Genomic DNA, 13,255 nt, shown 5'->3' with positions numbered 1-13,255 from the left:
TGCAACATTATATTCTACTTTTCAAGTTTTGACAGTCTTCAGAATTTGGATTATCGTGCTATCGGCGAATTTGTTACGATCCAAAAATAATGATCTTGTTATACTTTTTTTAGGAAAATAGTAGTCCAATTTAAAAAAAAAGGTAAAAATCTTAAGTGTTTTATGAGTGATAGTGTAGTAACATTGAGTAAATTAGTGGTAAAAGTGTTTTGTAGAAATGCGATAGAAGCCATACATACATCATGGCCTACTGATAATTTGTCACAGAACGGTACTTAGTGAATGGCGATAATCTCATTACCATTACAAGTTTCGTATAAGAAATATATTAAAAAGTGTTAAATATTCCATTTTTCAGATAGTAGTAAACACGAAAATACAATAATATTAACGAAACATATAAGTTATATACAAACATGTTTTAAACGTTTTCGTGATAAATGAAGATATTTTGAAAAAATAATAAATGTTTGTATTCGATACATTTTAAAATAAATTATCTTAAAATGGATCCATCACCAGAAATGTATACAGATATACAAATCAAAAAAGAACCGGTAGAACATGAAATCGATATTGAAGTGAATTTAAAAATAGAAAATGATACCAAGGAGGTTGATAGTGTGTGTCCAGAAAATTTTGTTTCTATTAAGCAAGAAATAACTAATGATTTGACCGTCAAATTAGAGACTATAGATCAGGATGAGAATCCGTATGAAAACCATGAAATCGTTCCGGAACAAATGGTTATGAAACTTGATCCTACATACTACAATGGTGAATTCTATAAAAATTACGGTAAATGATAAAATTATATTCCATATATTTAAACTGAAAGTAAACAAGATAATGATTAATTCTTCGTTGTATTTATAATATATAGAAAATATATAGAACAGTAATTACTGTTGTAATTTTTATATATTATTTGGTCTAGTCTTATTTATATTAGACTCAAATTAGATTGCAATATATATAAATGACAATGTAGCAATAATCTTAGGTAAATAAAATTGTCAAAAATTACATTTATGATCATTTAATAACTTATTTTTTGTGTATCTCTACTAACGGTGAAATTAATTTATCTAGCTACATTTTCTCACAGAAATATTTCCATGTCCCGTACAATTGAAGCATTTATATTAAGGCCTGATATGATTAGTTATTTATAGCTACAATTTTTTTGCTATGTAATGTGTAATTATTTTTATATAGGCCTTTTGGGTTGTTGTCTTTGTCGTTGCTAAAAAAAGTTAAGTTGACACAGAAAAAATGATCGTGTTCATGAGATCATAACTAATACTATAAATGCGAAAGTGAGTTTGTTTGTTATGCTTTCACATCTTAACTACTCAACCGAGCATCGTCGTCATGCAATTTTGCATATACATTGTCAGCGGTTGCTAAAAGGATAGGGTAACTACCGCCTGACACAAAGGGCGAAAATGAGTATTTATATAAGAATTAAAATAATTTTAATTATTACAACTTTAGTTTTTGTTTAAGATGGAAAACTATTAACAACCTCAAGAGTTAGAAAAGGCAAGGATGAAATGGATGATGACTACTTGCCTGCGAAGAGTAAGAAAAAGGTGAATTATTTAAAAATACATTTATTATACGCCTTTGAAATTTTAATTACAATTTATGAAGACAAATAAATAAACATTTTAGTTGTTTTGTTGTCAAAAAATTGTTTGTAATTTTGTTAGTATTGATATACTATTTTTTAAATATTGCAACTATTTTATAACTCAGCCTTTGCTTAATATAAGTTACTGTTAATGATTATTAAAAAAACAAGAACAGGTGTGAAATATATTTCATCTTCTTTAGTAATCAAAACACTGTTGGTAATGTAAATAAATAATTAGATTTCCTAGCAGCGAGTTGCAAAAACTAATATTTGACAGATAGATATATGAATTTACTTAAAATATTTATTTCATAAATAGAATCAGTAGCGTAAAATAGATTTTGCGAAAAAAATATATTCTCAACCACAAAAAACTAGCGGTACCCAGTCCGTCTCTTCGGGAGATATCACGGGGTCGCTCGCGCATACTACCATGACACGCCGATCGCGATTCAGACTAGACCAATAGGCTAGCTTCTGAGTTCCCGGGTTCTAAAAGTCATTGAATGTCGAGAATTTCTCAGTAGTTGCCAAGAGTCTGGAATACTGATAACTTCCGCTCGTAAATTCTTTGGACTTGCACCTCAAATCTTTGCGCTAGTGTCGCATTGGCCGTCCCATCGGATTTTGAGAACGAGGGAATAGAGTGCACTTGTGTTTGCACACATATGCGTACTTAGTTCCGGGAAGTTAGCTCCATTGTGAATGGCCGCCGTGGTTGTAATCGAATCTGAAGAACATCATCAACGTAAATAAGAGACTATGGTATGTTTTCCCCTATGTTCCTCTCCCTGATTACTATTAGGTAGCTGTTAGGTAAGGGTCGAATATGTGTTTTTTGTATAGAATAGGTAGGTGAACTAGCAAATGGGGTACCTAATGGTAAATGGTCACCAACGCCCATAGACATTGGCATTGTAAGAAATGTTAACCATCTCTTACATCGCCAATGTGCCACCAATCTTGGGAACTACGATGTTATGTCCCTTGTGCCGGTAATTACACTGGCTCACTCACTCTTCAAACCGGAACACAACAATACCAAGTACTGCTGTATTACGGTAGAATATCTGATGAGTGGGTGGTACCTACCAAGACGAGCTTGCACAAAGTCCTACCACCAGTAAATGCGTATTATGTTTGGTATTCTGCTTTAACGAATAAAATTTTAACGATAAATCTGACTAATATTATAAATGCGAAAGCGTAACAGACAAACGCACTTTCGAGTGTTACGCTTTCGCGTCTTAACTACTGAACCGATCATCATGAAATTGTGTATCCACGTTGTCAGGGGTAATGAAAAGGACATAGGGTAGCTAAAACCTGCCTCCCCATCACGTGGAAGGAATTTAATTCATTATTAAACCCATATTTAGGTATTACTAATAAATATAAGGAAAATTGATTTTCATGTTTGAACTACGGATGGCAATCCTAAAAGTTTCCAGAAAGTACTTTAGTAGTTTTGAGAAAACTTTAAAAAATTTGGAAATATCAAAGATTTTTTAAATTTATTAATAAAATTAATATTTTTATATTATATATATTTTTATATTATATTAATATTAAAAATGATCGCATAATTTTAATATTAAATATGTACTTATTTACCATATTAGTTTATTTTTCATAACTTCGTTGTGATGATCTTAATGCTAACAGTTTGGTAAGTCGAACAGCTAGTTGGGAAGTTCGGACCAATAAAAAAGTTAGTAAGTTTTTCTGTTAAGAAATTCTCAACGGCCCGTAGTTAGAAAGTTGGCACTGTCACACTCCCGTGCCTCGGAAAGTACGTAAAGCTAGTAGTCTGACCTCTTTCCGGTCGGATTGCCATCCGATTACCGTTAGGGAATAGAGTGCGATTTTGTTTGCGCAATCAGACACACTTCTAAATCTTCCATCGCAGTTGACTAAACTTTGAAATTGGCCGCCGTCAAAACTCAAATCGAAATTTAAACGACAATACTAAGTATTATTGTGTTCCGGTTTGAAGGGTCCGAGCAGTGTAACTACAGGTGATATAACTCCTTAGTTCGCAAGTACGATGACTCATACACGATGTAAGGGATGGTTAATATTTCATACAGCGTCAATGTTCATGGACGATGGTGACTTACAATAATGTGGCCCATTTTTTTTAAATATAGAATAGGAAGGAAAGCGGACGAGCATATGGGCCATCGCTTATCGTATTAACCATCGCTTATCGTATTAACCATCGCTTACATCACCAATGCGCCACCAATCTTGGGAACTAAGATGTTATGTCCCTTGTGCCGGTAATTACACTGGCTCACTCATTCTTCAAACCGGAACACAACAATACCAAGTACTGCTGTATTGCGGTAGAATATCTGATGAGTGGGTGGTACCTACCAAGACGAGCTTGCACAAAGTCCTACCACCAGTAAATGCGTATTATGTTCGGTATTCTGCTTTAACGAACAAAATTTTAACGATAAATCTGCCATAAAGCTCTACCACCAGTACCATTTATTGGTCCGCATACCTTTTCCTTTGCATTTATTAGAAATAAAAAATATGTCTGTCGATCTTTTATTACATTACAATAAAAAGCAGTACACAATAACTGTAAACTCGCTTATTTTTTAACTCGGCTAGTGGAAGTCTAAGCCAGTCCACTTACGGGCATTGTGGATCCGGGCATACCCGGGCGCGTCGGGTAGCTTTGACTACCAGGTCATTTCTTTTTAACCTGAAACATTTCAGGCATCTCTAGGCCTCTAAGGCATTATAATCTTGATTATCATCCATTGGGTCGTGTCCTGATGTATGTCTCGTCCGGTACTTAGTGTCGTCCTACCCAGGAGATCAGAGACAGTAGCAACTTACGAGGTTGAGGATGAGGTGATCGTGCGGGCAAATCATTGGAGGCGTTGGGTAGCAGTTACAACTAGGGGAAGATATCTGTCATATGTTAGTTTTGGTAATCGTCGCTAAGGAAGTCTCCACCAATAGCCCGTGCCAATCAGTAGGATTAAATAGTGGGATGCGTATTTATATTGTAGCCGAGATGGCCCAGTGGTAAGAACGCGTGAATCTTAACCGATGATCGTGGGTTCAAGCCCGGGCAAGCACCACTGACTTTTCATGTGCTTAATTTGTAATTATAATTCATCTCGTGCTTTACGGTGAAGGAAAACATCGTGAGGAAACCTGCATGTGTCTAATTTCACTGAAATTCATGTGTATTCCACCAACCCGCACTGGAGCAGCGTGGTGGAATAAGCTCCAAACCTTCTCCTCAAAAAAAGGGAGAGGAGGCCTTAGCCCAGCAGTGGGACATTTACAGGCTGTTACTGTTACTGTTACTGTATTTATATTAAGTCCCGGCTTTATTAAATGTTATGAGTAATTATGACGCATTAAGTTAAAACTTTTTTTTTCAGAAAAAGGAGTCAAACGTTAAACCACTTTTCAAAGGCAAACAACGAAGTAAGTTTTTATATAGTATTTATGTTTTTGTTTTTAAATTGTAGTAAAAAATATTGATTGATTTATCTGTAAAATTCTGTCAATTCACTTTTATATTGAATTAATAACAGTTCTTTAAACATGCGTCTTTATTATTAAGAGTTATCGAAATGGGGGATAATAACGAATAATAGAAAGCAGCTAGCAGACTTAAGTATATATTGTCATTATTATTTTGATCCTGAATCTGTTAATAAGCGACTGCAGCGTTTGCTCAAGCAAACCTATTTGCCCATGCAAACGTCAATTTCGTACATGCTCTAATAGGGTGGTGTTGAATTGTCTAATTTCAGATGACGAACAGACATATTCAGATGATATAACGAAACACATAGAAATAGTGACGATAGATGAGGCCGAGCGACTCGTGGAACATCACGACTTGTTTAATAGTCGGAAGCACATGAACTACACGTGTGAGCCGTGCGCGCTCGGGTTCGTTATCGAGGACGCTTACCAAATGCATATGAAAATACATTCGCCGGTAAGTTTTGACAATATTACATTTTTTTTTTTTTTTTATAGAATAGGAAGGCGGACGAGCCTATGGGCCACCTGATGGTAAGTGGTCACCAACGCTCTTAGACATTGGCATTGTAAGAAATGTCAACCATCGCTTACATATCCAATGCGCCACCAACCTTGGGAACTAAGATTTTATGTCCCTTGTGCCTGTAATTACACTGGCTCACTCACCCTTCAAACCGGAACACAACAATATCAAGTATTGCTGTTTTGCGGTAGAATATCTGATGACCGGGTGGTACCTACCCAGACGAGCTTGCACAAAGCCCTACCACCAGTAAATACATACCACATACACATACATACATAATATATATAACTTCATCGTGGACAGGCTGCTGAAATACCATACAGACACGTTTAGGACTCCAGAATCTTACTGGAATCTCAAGACTCAAGAAAGGCAACTGTAACACAACTAGAAAGAATACCAAGAAACATAGTAATATTGAAACTGTTTGTGACACAGTCTGGAAATAAATAAATGCAAGCACTTCAAACTAACGAACTTAAAATAATAATAATAATGTCCTCCAGACCGATTTCGGCCACGGCGGCCAATCTCAAGAGAGATTAGCCAACTACGCAGGAGATATTATAGTGCACAAGTGTGTGCGCTAACACAGGTGCACTCTCTATTCCGTAACTCTCATAATTCAATCGGACGGCAATCCGACACGACCGGAAAGAGTTCAGGCGCAGGACCAACGGCTTTACGTGCTTTCAGAGGCACGGGAGTGTACACACTTCCAGACTCCGGACTGCTACTGAGAATTTTCTGACAGAAAAACCCAATAACTTTTTATTGGCCCGACCTGGGAATCGAACCCAGGACCTCCGGGTCTGCGGCCTTATATCAATCCACTAGACCAACGGGGCAGTTAGCAACGAACTTAAAATATTAGAATATTGTACGAAAAAAAAAACGCCAACGAATCTTAAAAATCGTCTTGTTATTAATTTCGATTTTATGTATAAAAAAAAACATGAATCTATTTCGTATATGTACACACTTCTATCGTACGGTTCACTCAAATCGTACATCGGATCCGCAGTGGTGTCCGAACCGTAATGTCCCTCGCAGGAGAACGGCAGCCACGCGTGCGACATCTGCGGCGCGCGCGTGAAGAGCGCGGACGTGCTGTACCGGCACCGCCTGCGCCACTACCGGCGGTACCGCTGCCGCGTGTGCGCGCTGCGCCTGCGCGACAAGGACACGGTGGCGGCGCACGTCATGCGCGAGCACGTCGGCGCCGCCTTCCAGTGCGCGCACTGCGGCCGCGGGTTCAAGTACGTGCGCGCCGAGCGGACGCTGGTCTGCTCATTGTGTTCCAGTGTTATCGCTTGAAAAGACAAAACCACTTACCGTCAGGTGGAGTAGAGTCATTTGCCTCCTGGCAAATATAAAAAAAAAAACAAACATTTTTATTTCTCACACTATTTATCTTATAATACTCATAAATATATCAGAAGTCATGTTTATTTTCAAAGAACTTTCTAACTATACCATTAGGGATAGATCCATACCGATTCGTAGTACCGGTCAGTCTTGCGTCTAGAATCTAGAAGAACTGATTCATATAGGGTATCTATTGAAATAGATCAAAATATTAGTTGATCTTCCTCAACTATTTTTTGTGGTTGTTTGGAAAAGATATGTTTTTCGTATTTTGTTGACCAATGGAGTATATTTGTATTGTGCTAATTAAAGGTCTGTATAGGGTCCGCAATGGGTCAAGTAGTGACCTGCTATTCTAATGTGGTGGGTTGCGTCCCGCAGACGGCCGCAGTATCTAAAGCGGCACGTGGAACAGATGCACACGAAACCGCTGCACCTCGAGTGCCCCGTGTGTCAGCGCGTGTTCTACGAGCGGGGCTGGTACCGGTGCCATGTTAGGTGAGCTGAACTCTCCTAACCATATACTTTTATGAAATTAAGAAATTATTTTATTGTGTAACAAAAATTAAATCACCATATATTTATAATAATAATAATAATATCCTGGGACATTTTTCACACACGGCCATCTGATCCCAAACTAAGCTTCTACAGAGCTTGTACTATGGAAACCAGACAACTGATATACTACACATACTACTTTTCGATGGACGATGTTACTACTTACCATCTTTTTCTCGTATAGAGTAATTATCTAGTAATTAAGTAATTATCTCGTATATTCAGAGTAATTATTCTAGATTAAGATAGTCTATTCAAACATACTATACAAACTATTTTTCTTTTGTAAATACATACTTATATAGATAAATACACCATATATTTTATTTAAGTAGGCCCTTGACAGATATAATAAATTTGACATTAGTGTACTTAACGTCCTCATCAGTTAAATGTCCTTGTAAAACAATATTACAATAAATATCACTACCACTTTTATTACTAGTCACCATCATCATCATCAACCCTTCGTCGTCCACTGTTGTACATAGGCCTCTCCAATGGCACGCAATTAGTCAGTCTCCGCAGTCTCCATCCGCTGCCAGCTGTAACAGCCTGTGAATGTCCCACTCCTGGGCTGAAGGTCTCCTCTCCCTTTTTGAGGAGAAGGTTTGGAGTTTATTCCACCACGCTGCTCAAATGCGGGTTGTTGGAACCGGTTCAGTGGTAGAATGCCCGCCTGCCGCTGCCAGCCTCTTTGCTTATATTATTACTAGTAAACTATTACTAGTAGTTTTAAACGGTTTCAATATTTATACACAGCAAGAAGTAGTGCGTAAGAAAAATTACAAATATTTATCTTGTCACCAATTTGCTACTAAACGTAACATAATTACGTAATAATTGTACGTTTCTAACATATGAATTACGTATATATAATAATAATAAATAAAAATTTTTACCAAAAAGAAACAAAGACAATAAAATTAAGGTACAAAACCATAAAAAAAGAGTTAACAATATCATAATTTGGTGAAAAGGTCGTAGTCTCAGCTAGGCTGCTTTTCAGTCTACGCCTTGTACATATGCTGCCAACACAAACGCTACAATATAACAAAGTGTAGCAACTGCTAATTACATAAAAAAATCTCTGATCAAAGATTCATAAATCGTTGTTCCATTATTATCTATCTTTCATAAGCGCTGATAATCACGGGAGCTAAGATATTATGTCCCTTGTACCTGCAATTACTAGCTTGCTTATCATACCAATATATATGCACAGCCTGTGAATGTCCCAATGCTGGGCTAAATCCTCCTCTTCTTTTTGAGGAGAAGGTTTGGAGCATATACCACCACGCTGCTCCAATGCGGGTTGGTGGAATACTCATGTGGCAGAATTTCAGTGATATTAGACACATGCAGGTTTCCTCACGATGTTTTCCTTCACCGTCAAGCACGAGATGAATTATAAATACAAATTAAGCACATGAAAATTCAGTTGTGCTTACTCGGGTTTGAACCCACGATCATCGGTTAAGCGTTCACGCGATCTAACCACTGGGCCTTCTCGGCTCATACCAAAATACAGCAATATTTCGTATTATTGTGTGAAGGTTCAATTCAGTAAATAGTAATCGAGCGGTACCCGGATGGGTGGATGGGTGTCCCCCATCCGGTAAGTACCGGTAAGTTTTAGTAGAAAACAAAGGATTAAATTCCAGGACACACAATGAAGAAGTACGCAAGAATATAGATAGGAAGGCGATATGTTCGCATTGCGGGCGTGAATTTAGGAATAAAGCCTACCTCATACGACACTTGCAGACACACGAGGACCGCCAGCCAGTCGTGTGTAAGCACTGTTCTAGAACGTTCAAGAACATTGAAGTGCTCAGGGTACATTACAGGCAGCATCATTCGAAGAATCCTCTGTGAGTGCTCATACATAACGTAATAACTGTTTAACGTCTGCCTGAGTTAAATATTCTTGTGTGTGTGATATGCCCATAGATATATTTAATTTGTATTATTTAGGTATACAAACAGTAATAAATTTCATACCGTAACAGCCTGTGCATATCCCGCTGCTGGGCTAATGACCTCTTCTACCTTTTTGAGAAGAAGGTTTGGAGCTTATTCCACCACGCTGCTCCAATGCGGGTTGGTGGAATACACATGTGGCAGAATTTTAATGCAATTAGACACATGCAGGTTCTCTCACGATGTTTCTTCACCGTAAAGCACGAGATAAATTATAATCACAAATTAAGCACATGGTAATTCAGTGGTGCTTGCCCGGGTTTAAAACCACGATCATTGGTTTACATTCACGCGTTCTTACCACTGGGCCATCTCGGCTTGGCTTATGATTTTTTGACCAAATCATAAATTTTATAAATAACAAATCATTACCAATAAAAGTTATCAATTATTTTTTTATTATTTTCATTGGGCTACCTGAAGTTAAGTGGTCACCACCGGATATAAACGTTTGCACACTTGGCTTTTCTACATATTTTCATCACAAGTTGAGGATATTTAAAGCTAGTCAAAGTTTGATGGTAAACGGTAATCTATGGTTATAGGAATGAAGATGGTACCTATAACGAGAACTTCACGGGTCGGACGTACGCTTCGCAGGGGGGAGTGAGAGGGTGAGTTGTGACACCGTTATTTAAATTAGTAAATCAGCACATGTATTCATGATGTATTAGATTTGGTGATCACATAGTTTCTATCAATGACAGGAGGAGTAAAGATAAAAAAAAAAACAACTTTGACCTTGAACTTAAATCACATAATTGGTCTATATTATCTGTGGTAATAATGGTTTTTAACGGATTTCTGTATTGAACTTTGGAAGTAAAAATTATATATGTTTGAAGTAGTTAAGGGAAATAGAATAAGTTTGTAAATAAATATAGTATCTAGAAGCGTTAGTAGCGTATAACGTGGCGGTGTCCCAGGTCGGGCGCCAACACGACGTGCGCGCAGTGCGGGCGCGTGCTGACGACGCGCGCCATGCTCGCGCGACACACGCAGCGCATGCACACCGAGCGCGTGCGCAAGTACGGCGACACACACACGAATTGTATTTTTTTTATATAAAATAGGTAGCCGGATGAGTAAATGGGCCTTATGGTAAGTGATCGTCACCGCCCATGGACACTGGCGCTGTAAGAAATATTATCACTCAACCGGTAGAATATATGATGAGTGGGTGGCACCTACGCGGACGGACTTGCATATAACTTTACAATCGATTAGTAGTCAGTAGTAACTTAATAGTTAAAACATGTAACACCGGCCGTTACAATTACAAAAAGATTTACAATTTTCTGATTTCACCAACCACAACAAAGTAGCTAAAACTTTTTATCACTATTTTCTAATAGTTAATACGCTCATGTATACGACCCACTGGTATATACCGTTTGTTTTAAATACATACATATTTAAAGTACACATAAAATTAAAGTAGAACTTGATTGCGATACAATAAATAGAACGTAGATAGACACGAATGACGGTGGTCGGGGCACAGATTCCAGTGCGACTACTGCAAGAAGTGGTACTTCACGAAGGCGGAGGTGCGCTCGCACATCGAGTGGTCGCACCTGCAGCAGCGCCGCCACGCGTGCGCGTGCGGCCGCGTGTTCCGCACGCCCGCCCGCCTGCGCGCGCACGCGTGCGCCGTGCACCTGCGCATCGCGCCGCCGCGCGACAAGACCTGCCCCGTCTGCGGGAAGATGTTCGCGGTGAGCCCCCCCTCCCCCTCATTCATTCGCCGTATATCGGTTGTTACTTTAATACATGATAGATTCTATCGAATGATTTACGTAAATCCCTTTGGTGATTGTATCTTAATCTTAAATCAAATTGTTTTTTTGTTTATATTTTAGAATCAGCAGGTACTTACGCGTCACATCAAAGGTCACTCGGGTGAAACGTACCCGTGCAACGAGTGCGGGCAGAAGTTCAAAACTCAGTCGTACGTGAAAATACATTACAAGCTGAAACATTTGAAGATGTCGCGCGCGGAGATCAAAGCTCAGAGCAAGCGGACGCTTATCACGGTTGAGAACAGTATGGACGAACGGATGGTGTCGAAGGTGAAAGTCTACGATCCGATCACAAGCGGTGGTGACCCCCTCTACATAAACACTCAGGAGAGAGAAAACGGTGTGAAGACAGAGACACAAAATATATCTGTGCCGCTCTTTGAAACATTCGTCGACATTCAGCGGGAGTGTTGAACTTGTATGTGATTGAATTGTCTCATGGTATTGGTATGGCGTGGCCAGGTATTTGGAATGTCGAGGTAGGGGGGGTGTTTCGGCGTAAGTGTCACTCAAAATTTATAATATTCACATGCTCTGGAGCTAGAAGGTGATATTTAAAGGAACGTGCTGATATGAGTCAGTAAAATGGAATTAGAGGGAGAAAGATATACATTAGAGTTCAAAAAGTAACCTTAAATAATTCTATTACTATATTAATCCCAACTAATAAATGCATAAATGTTAACATCAGGCAGCAGTAGCGCCATTTTGCAATTTATGGACCTCTCAATAAATAAGAACGTAATTGCAACACCACAAGTAGAATATAAAAATGTAGAAAACACAATTGATTGTGGTACTGCAAGAAGTAGTACACGAAGATACTTTTTCGATTGAAGATGCTCCATATGAGACACTCGTCCTTACCCCTACACGCCATAGTCACGTAGAAGCAGGGTGATCTTAAAACTAACTTTTATCAATTTCTATAATCTATTCCAATCAAAGGAGTACAGATAAATAAATCTCATATTTAGATATGGCTGGCCATATAGCAGTTTTGCTTATAGCTCTACTATGCTATGCAAAACAAAGGGTTCTCAATGAATTTATATTTATTTACAATACAACACTATTCCACTAACTTACATCCACTTTAATTTTACTTCTAAATTCAAAACGTTATTTATTCGCGAATTCATAATAAATACCATAGATTATACCAGATCTCGACCAATGATATCGCGTCAATGTCAATGTGGTTAATTTTTATATCCTGTGGTTGGAATAGGCTATAGAATTTTCTAGAAGTACCTCCTCGGAATAAAATCATGGCTGCGTTAGTAAGTATTATTAGAAATTAAAATGATATTTCTATATTTATTCTTAACGGTTAATAGAGAAGTACGCTCAGTCCGATTTAATATTAAAAATTATGAAACGATTACGTTTAATATAGTAAGTCACTGCCAATGCGAAAAGTTCAAAAAGTAAATTTTTAAAACGATACATAACCGCGCGCTATCAGGATGGGTTCAATGTCACCAATTGGTGACATTGAAAAGTAATTGACATTTAAAACCTTTAATAATTTAATAAATTTTTATACGTCAATGTGGTATTGATAATTCAAAGTTCTCTATATGCACAGGTAAAAAATCCCTAAGATTAACACAAAAATGAGGTAATTACCTTAAATATATATATTCAATAATGAAATTGATTAAAGTATTTGTTGCCGTTAAATTTCTTTTAAAATATTTTAACGATTTCTCCAATTTATTAGCTGGTATTTAACTCTTAATTAATAATAATACTTTATTGTTATCCATTACATATATATTATAAAAAGTAGTCCTCTGAACAACAATTCAATTGTTGTTGTTAGCGTAAGTCCCCAGTACTCAC

The 13,255-nt window shown here is 37.7% G+C and overlaps 1 protein-coding gene across 3 annotated transcripts; it reads left to right on the top strand.

Moving 5' to 3' along the window:
* The first annotated feature begins 53 nt into the window (after window positions 1-53).
* Window positions 54-13,084, top strand: LOC126777975 (zinc finger protein 26-like). 3 transcript variants are annotated; one of them, XM_050501333.1, is made up of 12 exons: window positions 54-142; window positions 359-798; window positions 1,510-1,595; window positions 5,053-5,098; window positions 5,431-5,621; window positions 6,747-6,952; window positions 7,443-7,559; window positions 9,287-9,496; window positions 10,151-10,219; window positions 10,532-10,633; window positions 11,110-11,323; window positions 11,468-13,084. In XM_050501333.1, the coding sequence occupies exons 2-12, from the start codon at window positions 507-509 to the stop codon at window positions 11,819-11,821; spliced, it is 1,887 nt and encodes a 628-aa protein (XP_050357290.1). In that variant the 5' UTR covers window positions 54-142; window positions 359-506; the 3' UTR covers window positions 11,822-13,084. The 3 variants fall into 3 exon arrangements, with proteins under 3 accessions (XP_050357290.1, XP_050357289.1, XP_050357291.1); XM_050501332.1 differs by having other exon boundaries at window positions 54-798; XM_050501334.1 differs by lacking the exons at window positions 54-142; window positions 359-798; window positions 1,510-1,595 and adding an exon at window positions 2,331-2,404.
* The last annotated feature ends 171 nt before the right edge of the window (window positions 13,085-13,255 follow it).

The sequence above is a fragment of the Nymphalis io genome, chromosome 24 (assembly GCF_905147045.1).
Source record: "Nymphalis io chromosome 24, ilAglIoxx1.1, whole genome shotgun sequence".
NCBI classification, from domain to species: domain Eukaryota; kingdom Metazoa; phylum Arthropoda; class Insecta; order Lepidoptera; family Nymphalidae; genus Nymphalis; species Nymphalis io.
The sequence above is the reverse complement of the archived record's forward strand: the minus strand, read 5'-3'. Positions and strand labels throughout refer to the sequence as shown.

Excerpts from the sequence above, each read along its gene's own strand:
- LOC126777975 (XM_050501333.1), top strand. The coding sequence starts at position 507 with ATGGATCCATCACCAGAAATGTATACAGATATACAAATCAAAAAAGAA. Across the intron at positions 7,560-9,286 it reads TGGTACCGGTGCCATGTTAG|GACACACAATGAAGAAGTAC; the intron begins GTGAGCTGAACT and ends ATTAAATTCCAG. Across the intron at positions 10,220-10,531 it reads TCGCAGGGGGGAGTGAGAGG|GTCGGGCGCCAACACGACGT; the intron begins GTGAGTTGTGAC and ends GCGGTGTCCCAG.